The sequence below is a fragment of the Centruroides sculpturatus genome, unplaced genomic scaffold (genome assembly GCF_000671375.1).
Source record: "Centruroides sculpturatus isolate CEXI.00-Female unplaced genomic scaffold, Cexi_2.0 scaffold707, whole genome shotgun sequence".
Taxonomy (NCBI): domain Eukaryota; kingdom Metazoa; phylum Arthropoda; class Arachnida; order Scorpiones; family Buthidae; genus Centruroides; species Centruroides sculpturatus.
The window spans coordinates 72,235-91,009 of record NW_019384935.1 but is presented as its reverse complement, the minus strand read 5'-3'; the positions used below and the strand labels follow the sequence as shown (position 1 = coordinate 91,009).

General features: G+C 29.0%; 3 protein-coding genes across 3 annotated transcripts in view; 2 read left to right on the top strand and 1 right to left on the bottom strand.

The window, feature by feature from the left end:
* Nucleotides 1-2,162, top strand: part of LOC111632062 (RNA-binding protein Musashi homolog Rbp6-like) — a 71,981-nt gene extending 69,819 nt beyond the window's left edge. Inside the window, exon 16 of the mRNA XM_023376418.1 lies at nucleotides 51-2,162. The gene's annotated coding sequence lies outside the window, so the exon portion shown is untranslated. The remainder of the gene's footprint in view (nucleotides 1-50) is intronic.
* Nucleotides 2,163-9,144: 6,982 nt separating this feature from the next.
* The window catches only part of LOC111632069 (mitogen-activated protein kinase 1-like), an 81,174-nt gene continuing 71,543 nt past the window's right edge, over nucleotides 9,145-18,775 (bottom strand). Inside the window, exon 11 of the mRNA XM_023376422.1 lies at nucleotides 9,145-9,587. The gene's annotated coding sequence lies outside the window, so the exon portion shown is untranslated. The remainder of the gene's footprint in view (nucleotides 9,588-18,775) is intronic.
* On the top strand, nucleotides 17,273-18,398 carry LOC111632068. The gene is made up of 2 exons (XM_023376421.1): nucleotides 17,273-17,879; nucleotides 17,958-18,398. The coding sequence occupies exons 1-2, from the start codon at nucleotides 17,783-17,785 to the stop codon at nucleotides 18,365-18,367; spliced, it is 507 nt and encodes a 168-aa protein (XP_023232189.1). The 5' UTR covers nucleotides 17,273-17,782; the 3' UTR covers nucleotides 18,368-18,398.

Here is an 18,775-nt window from a genome sequence, read left to right as displayed (position 1 = left end):
AATGGTTAAGTTTGATGATAAACTTTGATAATTGAATCTTTACTTATCAGGTCTCTCACAAGATGGCGCCACAGGCAACATGTCTCTTGTGACCGAAGCACGTCACGCCAACCGAATTGTCGCCAAAAAAAAAATAACAAAAAAAAATATCCCTCTACCCATCTGGATCCTCTTCCTCGTCTTGTTTCGTTTTTTCTACCTTCTCATGTGACTGTGAGGATCGCACTTCGAAAGAACGAAGTATGCGCGTATCCCCAAACCATGATACCGGGCCCCCGAAAATCTGTGCAATTGGTTCCTAAGTCTCGTCAGAACCGGTGACGTCGCGGAAGTATCCAGCTGTGCTCCTGCACACTCTTCCACTATCACAACACCCGCACATCTTCCCATTCGTGCTTGTAATATATCCGTGTTGTACTCAAATAGAAAACACTAGAAATAGGGCTTAGTTAGCGGCCAAGTCTGTTCCAACCTTAAGACCCAAAAGACCCGAAAACCCGGCCAATCCTGTACATAGTATCCATTACCCGCTTCTTTGGCCGGGTACCCCACGCGTCGTCCCCTCGTCTCTGCGAAAAGCCACATCGAAAAGCAATATTTACACCTATCATAAGGATATATATATACATATAAATATATATATATATTCATACAATCAGTATATATATGTGTATATATACTGTATATGTAAAAATCAGAGGCCTTCCAACTGACGGAGCCTATTACTCATTGTCATTCTGCAATTATGCACGTTCATCAGACGCGCCCGACCACACTCGCACCCCTATAAGGCCTATAGAGGACCTTAAAGGCACCAATCAAAGTGCGACTAATTGTCGGGCCGTGAAACTTTGCAATCTAATTCTTTACGTGTATCTTCGTGTCAATTTGTCTCGCGGGTAAAAAGTCTTCTCCGTGTCGTGTCACGTTTTAGGGGTATAGATATCAGCCTCTACTTCTTCCCAATCCTAATCCATCCCCAAAAGAGTAGCACAGCTTTTAAGTTTAGCATGTACAGAGAAATTAATAATTAAATAATAATAATGAATAATAATAATGATAATAATAATAATAATAATAACGATTTAAGTGGCCTCAGACGGGCACACACCTCTATCCCACTCCCCCTTGAGACACAGTGGTTCCTTTCCTCGCGCTGGCCACTGATTGGTCGGCGGTAAGCCCCCGTCGATCGTCATTGGTTCATTCTATAATCCTAGGTCTTCCATTGGTTCTCCCGTTAGATTGGCCTATTGGCTGGGAGGCTCCCATTCGGTCAGTGGGGGGGATAATATGCAAATGGCCTGTGTGGGAGGGGATGGAGGTGAATTTTGCCCAAAAATCGAATATTTATAATTTATTTTAACGGCCGACTCGAGGGTTGGTTTTTCTGTTGTGCACCGTACTTGATATCCATATCAGGTATATGAAAGTGAAAAATATATATATATATGTATATATTTAACCACATATATACATATAAATATAAGAATATATATTAAAACAATACAGTAGGTTTAGTTTGCGTGTAAAACGCAGCTCACACCGTGTATAGTTATTGATTTTACGTTTTTTTTAAAAAAAGATGCGTTTGTATAAAGAAAAATCATACTGCCTAACCAAAGAAATATTGTTTTAGTAATTTCTGCTTTTCATGGACAAAAACGTTACGAACCCCTTACCTCATGAATCCATTTATCTTCCAAATTAGGAAGAAGTACCAACGATGGTTTTAGAAGTGATAATTGTAGTAACTCTTTTATCGTGGTTTCAATTGGAACTGTAGTATGCAGATTTTTTCGAAAGACAAGAAAGTGAAAACAATAAAATAAACAACAAGACAACGATTTTCTGATTTTCCTTTCCCCACGAATTTTATCGCGAAAAAAAATTTGGTGCTGCAAGTTTCCATGATAAACACTCGAATCATCCCACACTATCACTTGTCTTCTCTCTTTATCTATCTCCTTCACTCTTTTCTCATTGTTTTCTTTTTTTCATTTTCTCTTTTATCTGTTACTGTTGCGTTGTTAGCACAAATTCCTTATGTGAAGAGAGTAGTGAATATGATGATGATAAAAACTGCTTATTCTGTAATCTGTCTCCATGCACTTTTACCATATGTCATCGCGATATCTCAATAAAAAGATTCTGTACCCTGGGTTAGTTTTGTTTCATTATTTTTAATTTCACATTCACGTTCCGATTTTTCTACACTTACCACCTTTTTTTTTTATTTATGATGATAACATTCGGTTTATAATTAAAACCAATGTTTACGTTTTAAAACATTTGATAATGTTCGTAAAAAGTATTCTACGTTATAAATTTTCTTTACAAAAAAAAATATATATATATATTTTTCGATTATCTTAGGCCCGTGTATTATTCAAAATTCAATAACACAACTCAGTTGTTTATTTTTCAAAATAATTTTATTTGTGCTACAAAATTATTTGGAAATTCAAATTCTAAAGAAAAGTTACAATCCGAAATAAACTGGATAGTTTGATTCCTGAAAATTGGAAGTTGTTAATTTTTTAAAAACTTGTTAACAAAGTACCCTACTTATTATACAGATAACGATATATTTAACCCACGTGGCTATCGTTTGTTTTTATACAAAACGGCATGCGAAAGAAAAAATTATTTAATGACTTTAGTATTTTACACTTAATTTTAATTGGCATTTTAAAAATGCCAAAAAAAGTTTCGATTATAATGTACTACGGTACTTAGTAGTTTTTTAAGGATCCTTATTTTCTCATTTATAGAGGCTGGCTTTCCTGTAGTTTAATTTCTTGCAAAGTGCAAACAACTGCATAAAAGAGTGTTTCGGGAGGAAAAAAAGCCTATATCAAAGGCTATCTCATTCTAAAACGGGTTATTCATTCTCAAAAAGATCCTCCTCGAGAGAGAGATCTCATTTCCTAAACAACCCTTTATCCCACAAAAATTCTACTTCTGGCGAAATGACCTCTTTTTAAGATTGCCGGAGAACAATCCCTAAGAGGACACATCCATCTTATAATTTTTTTTCCCCGAGACTACTTTTGATAAACTGAATATCTCGCACGCAAACTTTACTCCCATTAAATTAAATTAAATATTTTCACGAGTATAATGGAATAAAGTAAGAAAGTTTTAAAGAGAATTTTATTAAGTTTCTCAATAATCACCTTTCCGCTGGAAAGTATCCACTTAGCCAGGAACAGAAATGATAGAATGACACGGTGATTAATTAGCACAACTTTGAGAACCTTAATTAGATTACTATTGAAAGCTCCTTAATTGTAGACAATGACTGCAGCTAATTGTGTTATGCTTGGACTTCTCGACGACAATCGTCGAAACTTTAGACGTGATGAATGTACGAATCCCTAATTTACTTCCTGCTTTATAATTATAATTTTTACTCTGCTTGATTTATATTAAAGGAAAATTAACCTCCGTCTATNTCACAATCTTCATTTCTTTGATTCTTTAGTGATATTGGATGATTTGTGTCTTTTATCCTCTTTCTGTAATCTCCCTCTTTTTTCTTTGAATTTTGTTTTCTCATGTAAAATCTTCCATCTCTTCTGAGCTTGCTTTCCTATGCGTACTCTCACAATGTCATGTTCTCTACAAGAATTCCTGCTTGAGATACAGAATAACTTCATTGTAAAATTACACCATGAAAAAAAGCAGCAATACATTTTAATCTTCTAACATTTTTGACAGTTTTTATTGGCCTTTAAGTGTGGTTGTTTAGTATAAATGCAGTTGTTTATTTTACAATGAAGTTACTTTCTTTGATATGTATTCAAAAGAAAGTAACTTCCTTTGTCCTTGCTATCATTTCCATTAATCACTCTCTTTCTAAAGATACCTTTGATTTCCTTGTCCCAAATTATACCACAAGTTTTATTTCATGTATCCATACCCTCCATCCATGGCCCAGAGCATACATACCCAATAAAGTTGCCATTATAACTTAGTCCTTCTCTTTTGCTCAGAAACACGAATGAAGACTTGACAATCAACAGATCATAGATAACAAAGACTTGTTTTCTTTCTGAATCAAAGTTAGTATGGAACTGTTTCTCTAATTGGTAATAGAGTTTCTTATAATGGGGTCCTCATTTAATGAGTATTCATTATCTGAGTCTTCATAGTTACATGGCCAAAATATTATGGAACATCACTTATAAATCCCCTGATTTTACAAGATTTCCCCAGTGGATGGCAACTTCTTGCACCACATGACCTATATGCACATTGCTACATGTCACAATACACAGGATGCATTATTGCATATGTGTATATTGCTTTGGTTTCAACTCTGGCAGATTTTCTCTTTTGTTTTCTGATTTCATATTGAAATTATGTCAATAAAGTGATTCAAAAATGATTATGGAGTTTCAAAAAGGAAAAGTGTTTCTAGATGTTAAAATAGACATAATTAACCGAAAGAAAAAGGATAATGTGTAATTGATATTTCTTGTGCACTTAACATTCCTAAGACCATACTTCATACAATTATTAAGAAAGTCTTGGATTTAGAAGTCAAAGCTAATTCTAGGCTATGACATTCTGAAATGAAACTAACATGACCAAGGAATGATGCAATAGAGATAATGGAAAAGTATCTAGCAACATGGATATAAGCTTATCCTTAATTTAGGAAAAAGCTTTATCTTAGTATGAAGATATTCAAAAGGAGATGGGAGTAAAAGCTAAGAATTTTTCAGCATCAAAGGGCTGATTTCATTTTCAAAAATGTTATGGCTTTAAGAATATTAAAATTAAGGGAGAAATTGCTAGTTCTGAAACAGAAGCAACTGGAGTTTTTCCATCTGAATTGAGAAGATAGTTTATAAGAAAGGATACAGTCCAAAAACATGTTCAATGCTGATGAAACCTGACTATATTAGAAAGATATGCTATCTCAAACATATATCTCTATAAAAGAACAATTTTCTCTTGGTTTCAAACCAAGAGAAAATTGTTCTTTTATAGATCAAACCACACTGCTTCTCAGTGGAAATGCAAACAGGGACAAAATGCTTAAGCACTTGCTAATTTTTCACAGTGGAAAGTCTTGAGCTTTGAAAAATGTGGCAAAATCTTTGCTCCCAGTAATTTGGAGGTGGCATTGGAAAGAATGAATGACTAGAGAACTATTCTGTGATTGATTTGTAGATTATTTTGTATCTACACAAAGAAAATATTATGAAGAAGAAAATCGTGCATTTAAAATACTTTCAGACAATGCCTATTCAGATCAATTGCAATTCCTGATAATTATCAAGAAAAGAATATACATAGTTAAGAATTTTTGTAAGCTTATGAAATTTTTGATATGTATACCTTTATTTTCCAAACAATAGGAACTGCTCTATTTTACAATATTGTCATATCTAAAAATTTCAGCTTCAAAACTTATGTTTAAAAGTACAATATCATATTAATAAAATCAAAACTTGTGTTTTATTATAGCAAAGTTTATAAATTTTATTTTATCTTCTTATTTTGAACAAACTAAATTTTCAAATTATGATAATTTAAAATAAAAATGGCTTGCACCAAAGATTAACTTTGGCACAAGCCATTCAACAAATTTGAGCAGTTAAACTTTTATGAAAATAATAAATAAGAGATCAACAAAATACTTTAATCTGCAAGGCAGAAATTGTGTTTCTTTTATACATTGAAAAATTAATTTTCTAATTTAGATATTTATAGGAAATATTACAATTTTTGGGAATATAACATGCAATTCTGTAATTCACAACAGAATAATTTGTATTCTTTCTCCTGCAAAGATGCAGTGCATAGGAATTGGGATGCATTGCTTACATAATATCATTTTTAATGAACAAATTAGATACAAACACACAATATAACACTTGTATACATACACACACACAGTTAACAAAATCAATTGAAAACATTATGCGCCATCCATTCAGGAATGTTAATTTCTCAGTTATGTGTAAAATTCTTTTGTGCTTTTGTTGTAAAGAACAACACAAGCTAAACAATTTCAGACTGAATAATTTAAACAAATTGTCCTTGGAAATAACTTATAAAAGTTACCATTTTCTTACTTCAAAATGAAGAAATTTTGGAAATAGATTTAATTTTTTAAAAAATTATTAATGAAAATAATTTGTACTCTATAAAATTTATAAATATATCAAATGAAACAAAACAGTTTTCTATACTAAGAAAATTATATATATAATATATATATATATCATTACTTCTTAACATTTTTTTGTCTACAATGTTTTAAATAATTACAATTCTAATTATATATGAAAATAATCTGTTTTACATGTCCAAAAACTTAGCATTAGTGAGAATTACCTACATACCAGTGCAAATTAATTAAAAATACATTGTGGGCAGTTAATGTAAAAATTGTGCAAAAAATGGCAAAAAATGCAAAACAATGCACTGATTTTGATGGATACAGTTATCTCACATTCTTAGGTTAACCTAATTACAGAATGAATTTTATCTGTGTACAAAGAACATTGGCAAGGCTTTAGCCTTATGAAGAAAGACAAATGCAGGGAATCTTCTAATGCTTACTGCCAGTATCATTTTTATTCTTGAGTACATGACATTAAGCATAGGTATGCTGTGGTTGATGGTGACTGTAAAGAAACAATTAAATTATTAATTTCAAACTTATTACATTAAAAATTTCATAAAAAGTAACAAAAAATATTATATTTAATATAATTTAAATTATAAAATGCAAAGAATGCTAAATGANTGAATAAATTTTAATTAATTATATTTAAAAATGAATATTTTACATTTATTATTACTTTCTAACTCCAAAATTTTATACTGAATAATGAAAATAAAGTGTTGGAGTCATTAAATAACATGTCAATTAATTTAATGAGGGCACTTATAATTTGAGATTTAAATTAAATTACAGTCACTTTAATTTCACTATACTCAAGATTTGTTAAGAAATAACACTATTTCAAATATTACAATCTGAATTTTTTCCTCTTAGTCATAAGAAGATTTAAAATTGTATGAATTAATTATTAAAAGAAATGCTAGACAAAAGATTTTTTAGAATGTTATATTCATATAAGCAATATGTCCTAGGCATAGTTAGGACATACACATGCAGTCACAAATCAAACATTTGTTGATAACAGCAAATAACTACAAGTATGTACACTGGAATATCCACTTACATTCTTGTGTACAGAATCACTGTACACATACAGTGAAGTTAAAAAGAAAAAACTTAAGGACAACATATTTTCATAAACTTAGAGTCGAGATTGTTTTTGACAACGGGCGATTTCCTGTAGAACGTATTAATGTACCGAAGAGACGAATCAAACACAGTGAATATAATTTACATTAAATAATCACAATTTTTGTCACGAGATGAATTAGGACCTCGATCTTTTTCAATTGTGGAATATTTATCTTTTCAATAAAGACAATCAAAATAAGTATTTTCTTTTAATGGAAACTAACCATTTCTATATAAATAAGCCAGTAGAAATTTAATTCGGAAATTTGGAATGCCTAAGGCAGTTCCGAGATCAGACTTCTAACTGCAATCTGGTATATGCTTTTTAATTTTGAAATGGCAAATGGTTAGTTTCACAAAGTTTGACACACATACTATTCATTTTGAAGATCATTTTGAAATCAATGATTCTTCAAACAAATTTGAAAGGAGTAGTGTTAAAAATTAAAATATTCTTAATTTAAGATTATTTTTACAAATATTTGTAATATATGCATAAAACTGTATGTTAAATTAATTTTACAATACACTTGAATAATAGATCTAGAATATTTGAACATCACACAAGAATAATATAACTGGCATACATGTTTAAGATTTTCTGGCTATACTTTTGTGGATTAACCTGATGCTTATTAATCAAGTGAATAAAGAATGATTAAGCCTTTCAAGTTGATTACAATTCTTGTCTCTAAAGTTAGTAACTATATGAGCCACACTTTTCTAAAGTAATATGAAGACATCACAGATTTAATTATACCAAAATAAACGGAATGAAGAAAAGTTAATATATATATATATATATGTATGAATATATATACTGTAGATNATATATGTTTTTCTTAATTAAAAAATTTAATTATCAAAAACTAGAGAAGGCTATATTTAGGCATTTTATAGAAAAACAATCCAAAATTACTATTCAGATCAATTGCAATTCCTGATAATTATCAAGAAAAGAATATACATAGTTAAGAATTTTTGTAAGCTTATGAAATTTTTGATATGTATACCTTTATTTTCCAAACAATAGGAACTGCTCTATTTTACAATATTGTCATATCTAAAAATTTCAGCTTCAAAACTTATGTTTAAAAGTACAATATCATATTAATAAAATCAAAACTTGTGTTTTATTATAGCAAAGTTTATAAATTTTATTTTATCTTCTTATTTTGAACAAACTAAATTTTCAAATTATGATAATTTAAAATAAAAATGGCTTGCACCAAAGATTAACTTTGGCACAAGCCATTCAACAAATTTGAGCAGTTAAACTTTTATGAAAATAATAAATAAGAGATCAACAAAATACTTTAATCTGCAAGGCAGAAATTGTGTTTCTTTTATACATTGAAAAATTAATTTTCTAATTTAGATATTTATAGGAAATATTACAATTTTTGGGAATATAACATGCAATTCTGTAATTCACAACAGAATAATTTGTATTCTTTCTCCTGCAAAGATGCAGTGCATAGGAATTGGGATGCATTGCTTACATAATATCATTTTTAATGAACAAATTAGATACAAACACACAATATAACACTTGTATACATACACACACACAGTTAACAAAATCAATTGAAAACATTATGCGCCATCCATTCAGGAATGTTAATTTCTCAGTTATGTGTAAAATTCTTTTGTGCTTTTGTTGTAAAGAACAACACAAGCTAAACAATTTCAGACTGAATAATTTAAACAAATTGTCCTTGGAAATAACTTATAAAAGTTACCATTTTCTTACTTCAAAATGAAGAAATTTTGGAAATAGATTTAATTTTTTAAAAAATTATTAATGAAAATAATTTGTACTCTATAAAATTTATAAATATATCAAATGAAACAAAACAGTTTTCTATACTAAGAAAATTATATATATAATATATATATATATCATTACTTCTTAACATTTTTTTGTCTACAATGTTTTAAATAATTACAATTCTAATTATATATGAAAATAATCTGTTTTACATGTCCAAAAACTTAGCATTAGTGAGAATTACCTACATACCAGTGCAAATTAATTAAAAATACATTGTGGGCAGTTAATGTAAAAATTGTGCAAAAAATGGCAAAAAATGCAAAACAATGCACTGATTTTGATGGATACAGTTATCTCACATTCTTAGGTTAACCTAATTACAGAATGAATTTTATCTGTGTACAAAGAACATTGGCAAGGCTTTAGCCTTATGAAGAAAGACAAATGCAGGGAATCTTCTAATGCTTACTGCCAGTATCATTTTTATTCTTGAGTACATGACATTAAGCATAGGTATGCTGTGGTTGATGGTGACTGTAAAGAAACAATTAAATTATTAATTTCAAACTTATTACATTAAAAATTTCATAAAAAGTAACAAAAAATATTATATTTAATATAATTTAAATTATAAAATTTAACCTGCATCGATCATTAGATTTTCAGTGCTCATTTAAATTCCTTAGATTTTAACTATAATAAGAGATAAAATTATTAGGATTAACTCGAATGAAATAGATGTGAAAAGCAAATAAAAAAAAGGACAGAATGATTTTGTTAAAAATTATCTTTATTCTTTATGTTATTCATAAATTTAAATTTTCAAGGATATATTTCAAAACTTAAAAAATTGTTAGTTGACAATCATCTAAGAGAATAATTATCATCACTCTTGTTTAGAAAGTACACTTAATGTAAATGAATGAATAAAAGGTGTGTATAGTAAGATAATGCCAAAACAAATACAGCAAAAATCAAAAAAGGAAGAAAATGATTATTAGTAATGTGATATAAAATCAAACACCATCTCTTTCTGATGGCCAACATCTTGCATAACTCCATTGAGTAACTCCAATTGAGGACTTTTGTCAAAACATCAACTGAATTTTTCCTACTTAAAACATATCTGATACTAAAACTTCATTCTGTGAATTAAGTAACTCTCACAATCTTCATTTCTTTGATTCTTTAGTGATATTGGATGATTTGTGTCTTTTATCCTCTTTCTGTAATCTCCCTCTTTTTTCTTTGAATTTTGTTTTCTCATGTAAAATCTTCCATCTCTTCTGAGCTTGCTTTCCTATGCGTACTCTCACAATGTCATGTTCTCTACAAGAATTCCTGCTTGAGATACAGAATAACTTCATTGTAAAATTACACCATGAAAAAAAGCAGCAATACATTTTAATCTTCTAACATTTTTGACAGTTTTTATTGGCCTTTAAGTGTGGTTGTTTAGTATAAATGCAGTTGTTTATTTTACAATGAAGTTACTTTCTTTGATATGTATTCAAAAGAAAGTAACTTCCTTTGTCCTTGCTATCATTTCCATTAATCACTCTCTTTCTAAAGATACCTTCGATTTCCTTGTCCCAAATTATACCACAAGTTTTATTTCATGTATCCATACCCTCCATCCATGGCCCAGAGCATACATACCCAATAAAGTTGCCATTATAACTTAGTCCTTCTCTTTTGCTCAGAAACACGAATGAAGACTTGACAATCAACAGATCATAGATAACAAAGACTTGTTTTCTTTCTGAATCAAAGTTAGTATGGAACTGTTTCTCTAATTGGTAATAGAGTTTCTTATAATGGGGTCCTCATTTAATGAGTATTCATTATCTGAGTCTTCATAGTTACATGGCCAAAATATTATGGAACATCACTTATAAATCCCCTGATTTTACAAGATTTCCCCAGTGGATGGCAACTTCTTGCACCACATGACCTATATGCACATTGCTACATGTCACAATACACAGGATGCATTATTGCATATGTGTATATTGCTTTGGTTTCAACTCTGGCAGATTTTCTCTTTTGTTTTCTGATTTCATATTGAAATTATGTCAATAAAGTGATTCAAAAATGATTATGGAGTTTCAAAAAGGAAAAGTGTTTCTAGATGTTAAAATAGACATAATTAACCGAAAGAAAAAGGATAATGTGTAATTGATATTTCTTGTGCACTTAACATTCCTAAGACCATACTTCATACAATTATTAAGAAAGTCTTGGATTTAGAAGTCAAAGCTAATTCTAGGCTATGACATTCTGAAATGAAACTAACATGACCAAGGAATGATGCAATAGAGATAATGGAAAAGTATCTAGCAACATGGATATAAGCTTATCCTTAATTTAGGAAAAAGCTTTATCTTAGTATGAAGATATTCAAAAGGAGATGGGAGTAAAAGCTAAGAATTTTTCAGCATCAAAGGGCTGATTTCATTTTCAAAAATGTTATGGCTTTAAGAATATTAAAATTAAGGGAGAAATTGCTAGTTCTGAAACAGAAGCAACTGGAGTTTTTCCATCTGAATTGAGAAGATAGTTTATAAGAAAGGATACAGTCCAAAAACATGTTCAATGCTGATGAAACCTGACTATATTAGAAAGATATGCTATCTCAAACATATATCTCTATAAAAGAACAATTTTCTCTTGGTTTCAAACCAAGAGAAAATTGTTCTTTTATAGATCAAACCACACTGCTTCTCAGTGGAAATGCAAACAGGGACAAAATGCTTAAGCACTTGCTAATTTTTCACAGTGGAAAGTCTTGAGCTTTGAAAAATGTGGCAAAATCTTTGCTCCCAGTAATTTGGAGGTGGCATTGGAAAGAATGAATGACTAGAGAACTATTCTGTGATTGATTTGTAGATTATTTTGTATCTACACAAAGAAAATATTATGAAGAAGAAAATCGTGCATTTAAAATACTTTCAGACAATGCCTCTGTTCATTATGTTGACTTTGTTAGTTTATGTCCTAATGTAAAAAAAATTTTTTTTTTGCTTTTTTTGCTATGTTTTACAACCAACAGACCAACATATAATCAGTGTTTTCAAGATATATTATTTATGTTGTTTTTTTTAAGAAATTGACTGTTGAAATGGATACACCCAATAAAAACAATGTGCAAAGTTTTTGGAAAGATTTTAATATTTTTCAGTGTGTTAAACTTATTGATCATGCTTGGAACATTTTACATTGTATATCCTAAAGTCATTGATTCATTTGAAAATTTAATTGTTTTTCAGATTTATACAGAAATTATTACTATTGCTAAGGTACAGATTCAATGATATTGAAGAGAATAATGATGAAGAATTACTCAATTCTCATGGTTTGCCATTAACAAATGAGAAGTTGGCAAAGTTAGATAAACCTACAATTGAAGAAACTGAAGACAATGATGAAGACTTGGATAAAATTCCCAATGAAAATGGGCTGTCCATTGACGGTTTATGTGATACATTTGCATAGTGTGATGAAATCATCAAAGATTTTCTTAAAAATGATCCAGTTTATGAATAGGCAGATAAACTTGAGAGTGGGATAAAAGGCTTAGCTTGTTATAAAGCAATATTAAATGAAATACGAATAAAGCAAACAGTCTATCAGTGTTAAAGTTGTATATTTGCAAAGTATTTAATTAAAAATGAGTACTCTTGACATTTCAAAATGTCATTTTCAGGTTGAGTGTATACCATTGGAATTACAATTTTTAAAAAGGTATGTTAAATTATTCCAAATGCATAGTTAAAAGTTGTAATTCGAATAGTATATGCTGAACCTGAAGATGACATTTTGAAACATCAAAAGTACAGTCAAACCTCAGTTTACAAACACAATTCATTCCTAAAAGTTGTTCAAAAAACCAAAACAAATTTTCCCATAAGAAACAATATAAAACAGATTAATCTGTTCTTGACCCCGAAAAGAAAGCTTTTTTTTTTTTTTATTTTAAACCTTTTTAGCTGTATTTCATGTATAAAAAGCCTACAAATGCATATAATATATTATATTATATTAATAAATTTTTGTTATTTAATTTAACTTAAGCATATTTAAATACAAATTCTTGGATGCCATTTATATTATGTGAATGTCAATTAATGTGATTTTTATTATTTTGATTTAGATTCAACTGCAGTGTGTAATGAAAAACATTAGTAATATTTTTCTCACATAAGCATTGAAATCTAATTTAAATAGCAATGCCATCGATGATACATGTTGTGACATGTAATGATGTGAAGCAATCTTGGCACCACTAACTTCTAAATCAGTAGTCCTGTTGGGCTGTTGACTTTCTTTAACATAGGAAGTATAGAGAATTGACAATCTGTGTCTCTCTGATCTGTGGCCAGCTCTTGCTGAGTAGCTTGTTCAGCAACTGGTGCTGAACAAGCTACTCAGCAAATTATGAGTTTGAAATTCTGTTTGTGAACTGAATTGTTCTTGAATGAAAATGATGAAACATGTATATGCAGCTGTTGTTGTTTTTGGTTTTTTATTTGAGTAATTCAAGGTAATAACGCTGGAACAATTAATGCCTTTCATATTTTTCCAACTTGGGTTCATTTAAGATAAACAAACAAACAAACATTTTTGGTTTATCATTAGCTTTTAAAAAATAGTTTTTTTGAAATTCCACAGCTGAAATTCAGCTATGTTATTTTGATATTATTTGAGTAATTTGAGAAAGATTGGCACACTGATTTCCCTTTTATACAATCCTCACACTTAGCTCTACAATTTAGCATTTGAGATCTCTTACACTTCAGATTTTGTCCATATTCATATGCATCACTCTCTTATGCCAGTGATCTAGGAGACAATAATCTTTACGCTGACTTAAATAAAATGGCATTGTCTCAATGAGGAATAACTTTCCAACTTTCTCAACTTTAGTGAATCTTAATATTCATATCAAGAACATGACAATCTTTGTCATCAAGCAGGATGTTTCTGTTGTTCTCAGTGATTTGGAATATTGATAATAACCGTGTTTGACACCCAATGTGTACATAGTATTTTCTGCAGCAAATCTGTCTAAAACTCTCATAATGATTAATAATACTTGCACAATATTGCTATGTTAATGCAATATCTGCAATAGCGATGACTTTCAGATCACTCAATCCTTCTTGTTTAGATCTGGAAAAGAACTCTTCTTAAGAATCATATAGTGCATAGCTCCAAAATCATTGATCTCATTGATCATTGATAGATATCATGGTTTGTTCAAATCAGGGCATTATAGACTTCAGACATATTGAAACTTACTTTCACCCAAAATTTTCCTGAACCTTAGTTTTATTACTGTATGAGTATGTGCTTTTCCCCAAGCACATACTCATACAGTACCCTCTTTCTTCATATCTATTGCAAGTAATATTTATTTTCTTGGATTGTGTTTTATCCTTAAATGACCAACATTCAAAACTCAGCATTGGCATTCTTACATTTGCATAATGTCTTGAAAAATTTTTTAAATGACAAAATGTCTTTTGAATTCAGCCAACAGTCTTCTTTTGACTGTTGCACTCAAACTCTGATTCAGGCAAGTTTCGGATAGCCACAATTAGATTATCTCAGTCCTCAAGCAAACTATAAAAGATAATCAAGTCCAACTTTCTATCATCAATTCTGTCACCAATATTTTCTAGTTACTATATAATTCATTTTTCCCAGATAAAAAGCCTATATTGCAATAAGTTGCCTTCTCAGTTGCAGGATTCTAAACTTATTCTCTCTGGATGCATACAACTTTTCTAGTTCTTCCCTTACTTCTTTGGGAAAATTCAAGTGTTGTACATGCTGTTGCTCATCTCCAATACTAAGATGCATTTCAGACAGTGCTTGCCTGGAAATGAAAAGGTTTAGTTTTTTCTAAGTAAATCTCTTCTGCTTTAACTTCAGACTTCACTGTTGTCCATCAAAAGATGTTTATTTTGATAATGACACACAGAATAATTTGTGCCATTTAATTTAGTAATGACCATTAGATTCATTCAAAATAACTACTGGTATCTTAGATGTGATAGTAGTATCTTAATAAAGATTATGTCTACTTACACTCTCTTAGAGGAAAGGAAAAATTAAACTTAAGCTTCAGTACTGTTCAGTCTCATAATTCCTGTTAGTCAACAATTGTCAAAAAAAGTAACTTGTTATTACCTTCTTTAGAGAAAAAGTGAACCAATTATAAATGATCAAGATTTGTATGGTAATATGACATCAAAATGAATGCAATAACAGTAAAAAAGTAGGAATTACTATGAGTAATGTGATATGAAATCAAACACTGTCTATTTCTGACAGCTAACAAAGATAATTGTAATAATAAAATAAATTCCATAATGCTCATTTTACTTCATAAAACAATAGACTACAGAGGAATGAAGATTTATAGTTAGCATAAGATGAAGAAATTTAGAACAATTGATAAGTTTAAATTGTAACAAGAATTCCTATTTTACAGTGTTAATAATTCATTAGTTTTAAACTGGTACAATACTGATATTTATTGTAAAGTTCTATTTAATAATATTGTTAATAATAATTGCACTCTTTTACTAGTCACTATCTTGTCAAGGTGAGAGAGCTTGTGAAGTCCAATGAACCATAGTGTAATACCAGTGATAGCACAAGCTTCCAGTAAAATCAACCATGCCAGCAAGCTCTACGAGGAAGAATGAAGCAAAGATTGAGACCCAAAGGCAGCATTTTACCTAGAGTGGACACCTGCTAAAAAATGTTTTCAATGATAGGGATGGCTGAGTAATAAAACACATGGCTTAGTTGTAGTATATAAACACATCCACGAAGGAAAAAATAATTATGATATGTTAGATTATTTACTGCTTTTATTAATTCTAAGGTGCATTGCAAAAATAGAAGAACATTCCAAGTTTTTGGAAGAATAAATTTTTATTACACTTAAACAAAAAACTTGTGACAGGGATAAATGTAGATATAGAAATATTACTTATTCCATTTACAATCAAAAATAAAAATACAGATTATAGTATGATCAAATCAGCCTGAAGAAAACAATTGTAAACTATTGAAAGTACTTACAATTTTTGAATAAAATATTGGTTTTAATGACATAAGACAGAATACGTTACATTGTAACATTAACTAGCTCAAGATGCATAAATTATATTTTAAAAAAACATCAAAAATAGACAAAAAATCTTATCAACATTATTTCCTAAGTAAATACTTTCAAAATATTCATGCATTATTAGGTTTTATGCTAGAAGTGATGTACTAAACTAATTTTTTTTTGTTAAAATAATTTTTTGGTCATTTGAAAGAAATTTATGGGCTTTCACAAATTTTTCTATAAAATACAATTAAATCGGTTTGTAAGAAAGTACATAAATAAAAAGAAAATTATATATTTCTCAAAAATGTTTAGAAAAAAATATTTATGAAATTCAAGGACAGCACCAAGACAATCACAAATGTTTCTACAAAGGCTTAGCAGAGATCAATATAACAATGCTACAAACAAACAAACTTATAAAATTTCTCTTTTATTTAGTAGATTACACAATTTTAAAATAATGATTCATTAAGATTATTTAACAAAAAGAACAAATTAATAATACTGTATCATTGGGCTCAATTTGAAAAAATTGTAGCCCAATCATCCTCAATTCATTGGGCATATACATTACTTTCAAGGATGCACCGATTAATCAGTAAGTAATCGGTAATTGGCCATTTTCCTGATTTATCGGTTTTAATAATCGACCAATTTTGCATTTTAATATTTTTGTTAGTATGTCACGTATAAGGCTAGTAATAAAAAATATTAAATTTCTGTTATACATTTATTATTTATTACATGACAATCTAAATATTAAAAAAAATTTTAGCTTAAATTATTTCTTTTATCAATACATATCGTAAAGTATAATATAACCTATTCAAAACTATTTGTTTTATTTAATGTTTAAACTTTAAATATATAATACAAATAAAAATTTAATATTCAAACTTTAAAACCCTTAAACTGTAATACAAAAACATGAGAATTTCACCATTTTCAAAGCTCTTAAATGTTACCTGCAACTTTGAAAATTCTTTCACTTTCAATGGAAGATGTTGGGGGTCTTAGATATTTCATAGCTATTTTGCTCAAATTAGGAAAAACTTCTTTTGAAGTTCTCCACCACAAAAATGGGTCGCTATGTCTTTGTATAAGAGGTAAATGTAAATATTTTTCTAATTCTTGACCGAAACATTTGTTTGTTTAAAATTAATAAATTCTAAATTTTTTTTTTTTTGTTTAAAAAAAACCTTTAAGAACCACAAGTGACATTCACTCTTTAATTCCGACTTCGATAGAGTTTAAAAAAACAGAGAAAACCAGAGAATTATTTTCACTATTTCTTACTCATTTCACTTCACTTCACTATTTCTCACTATTTAAAAAGAAACTGATTAAATTAATTAAAACATATAGAAAAGAATTTACAAGTAATGAATTTAAGAAGATTGTCAATTTTAATAATGTACGTATTCCACAACTTAATATTCGACTTAAAACCCACAAGATTGGACAGATTTTTAGACCTTTAGTAGATTTTAAATATTCAGTATTGTATAATTTAGAATATTATATAAAAAATTATTTGCAGTGTATCCCCGACTCTAAATATACTATAAAAAATGCAGATCAATTGATCTCAAGATTAATGCAAGGTCAAAGTAAAGACACTTATAGATTTTTAAGTCTGGATATAAAATCTATGTATCCTTCAATAAATTGGAATTTTATTATGGAAAGTTTAAGTAAATATGATTTACCTTGTTATATCTTAGAATTTATTCAGTTTACTTTTAAAAATAATTACTTTAAAATATCTACAGAATATTATCGCCAAAGAGACGGGATCGCAATGGGATCAGTAATTGGCCCAAAGCTTGCCGATATTTGTATGGCATCAATAGATGAAAAAATCTTCCAGTACCAAGGTATTGTTTTTTATACTAGATATGTGGATGACATATTAGTTTTGTACGACTCAAATAACGTTACAGCTGAAAATATCAAGGATTATGCAAATAGTTTAAATAAGAACATTAAATTTACTTATGAAGAAGAAAAAAATTATGAAATTAATTATTTAGATGTAATAATCACAAGAAAAAATGAAACATTGCTGTTCCGAAAATACGAAAAAATATGTAATAATAATAAGGTGATTAATTACAAGTCATATTCTTCTATAGGAATAAAAAGAAATGTTTTTTTTGATGGAATTAAAGAAAATATTTAATAGAACAACTTTAAAAAAATATATTGAAATTGAAACTTAAGAATCTTTTTAAAAAATGGATAACATAATAAAGTAAGAAATAGTGAAAATAATTCTCTGGTTTTCTCTGTTTTTTTAAACTCTATCGAAGTCGGAATTAAAGAGTGGATGTCACTTGTGGTTCTTAAAGGTTTTTTTAAACAAAAAAAAAAAAAAATTTTTTAGAATTTATTAATTTTAATATTTGTCTACACCGATCCCATTGTTTTTATTATTTGTTTAATTTGTTTGTTTGTTTTGTTTTTTCTTCCTTTTAAAAACATGCTTTTATTCATTCTTTCGTTCACCAGAAGTTAATTCATCAAATAAATTAGAAAAACTCAGAGATTATCCTCCATCTTGATCGTCTCCAGAAGCAGAAGCTTCAGA

Excerpts from the sequence above, each read along its gene's own strand:
- LOC111632068 (XM_023376421.1), top strand. The coding sequence starts at position 17,783 with ATGCAAGGTCAAAGTAAAGACACTTATAGATTTTTAAGTCTGGATATA. Across the intron at positions 17,880-17,957 it reads TTTTATTATGGAAAGTTTAA|AATATTATCGCCAAAGAGAC; the intron begins GTAAATATGATT and ends AAATATCTACAG.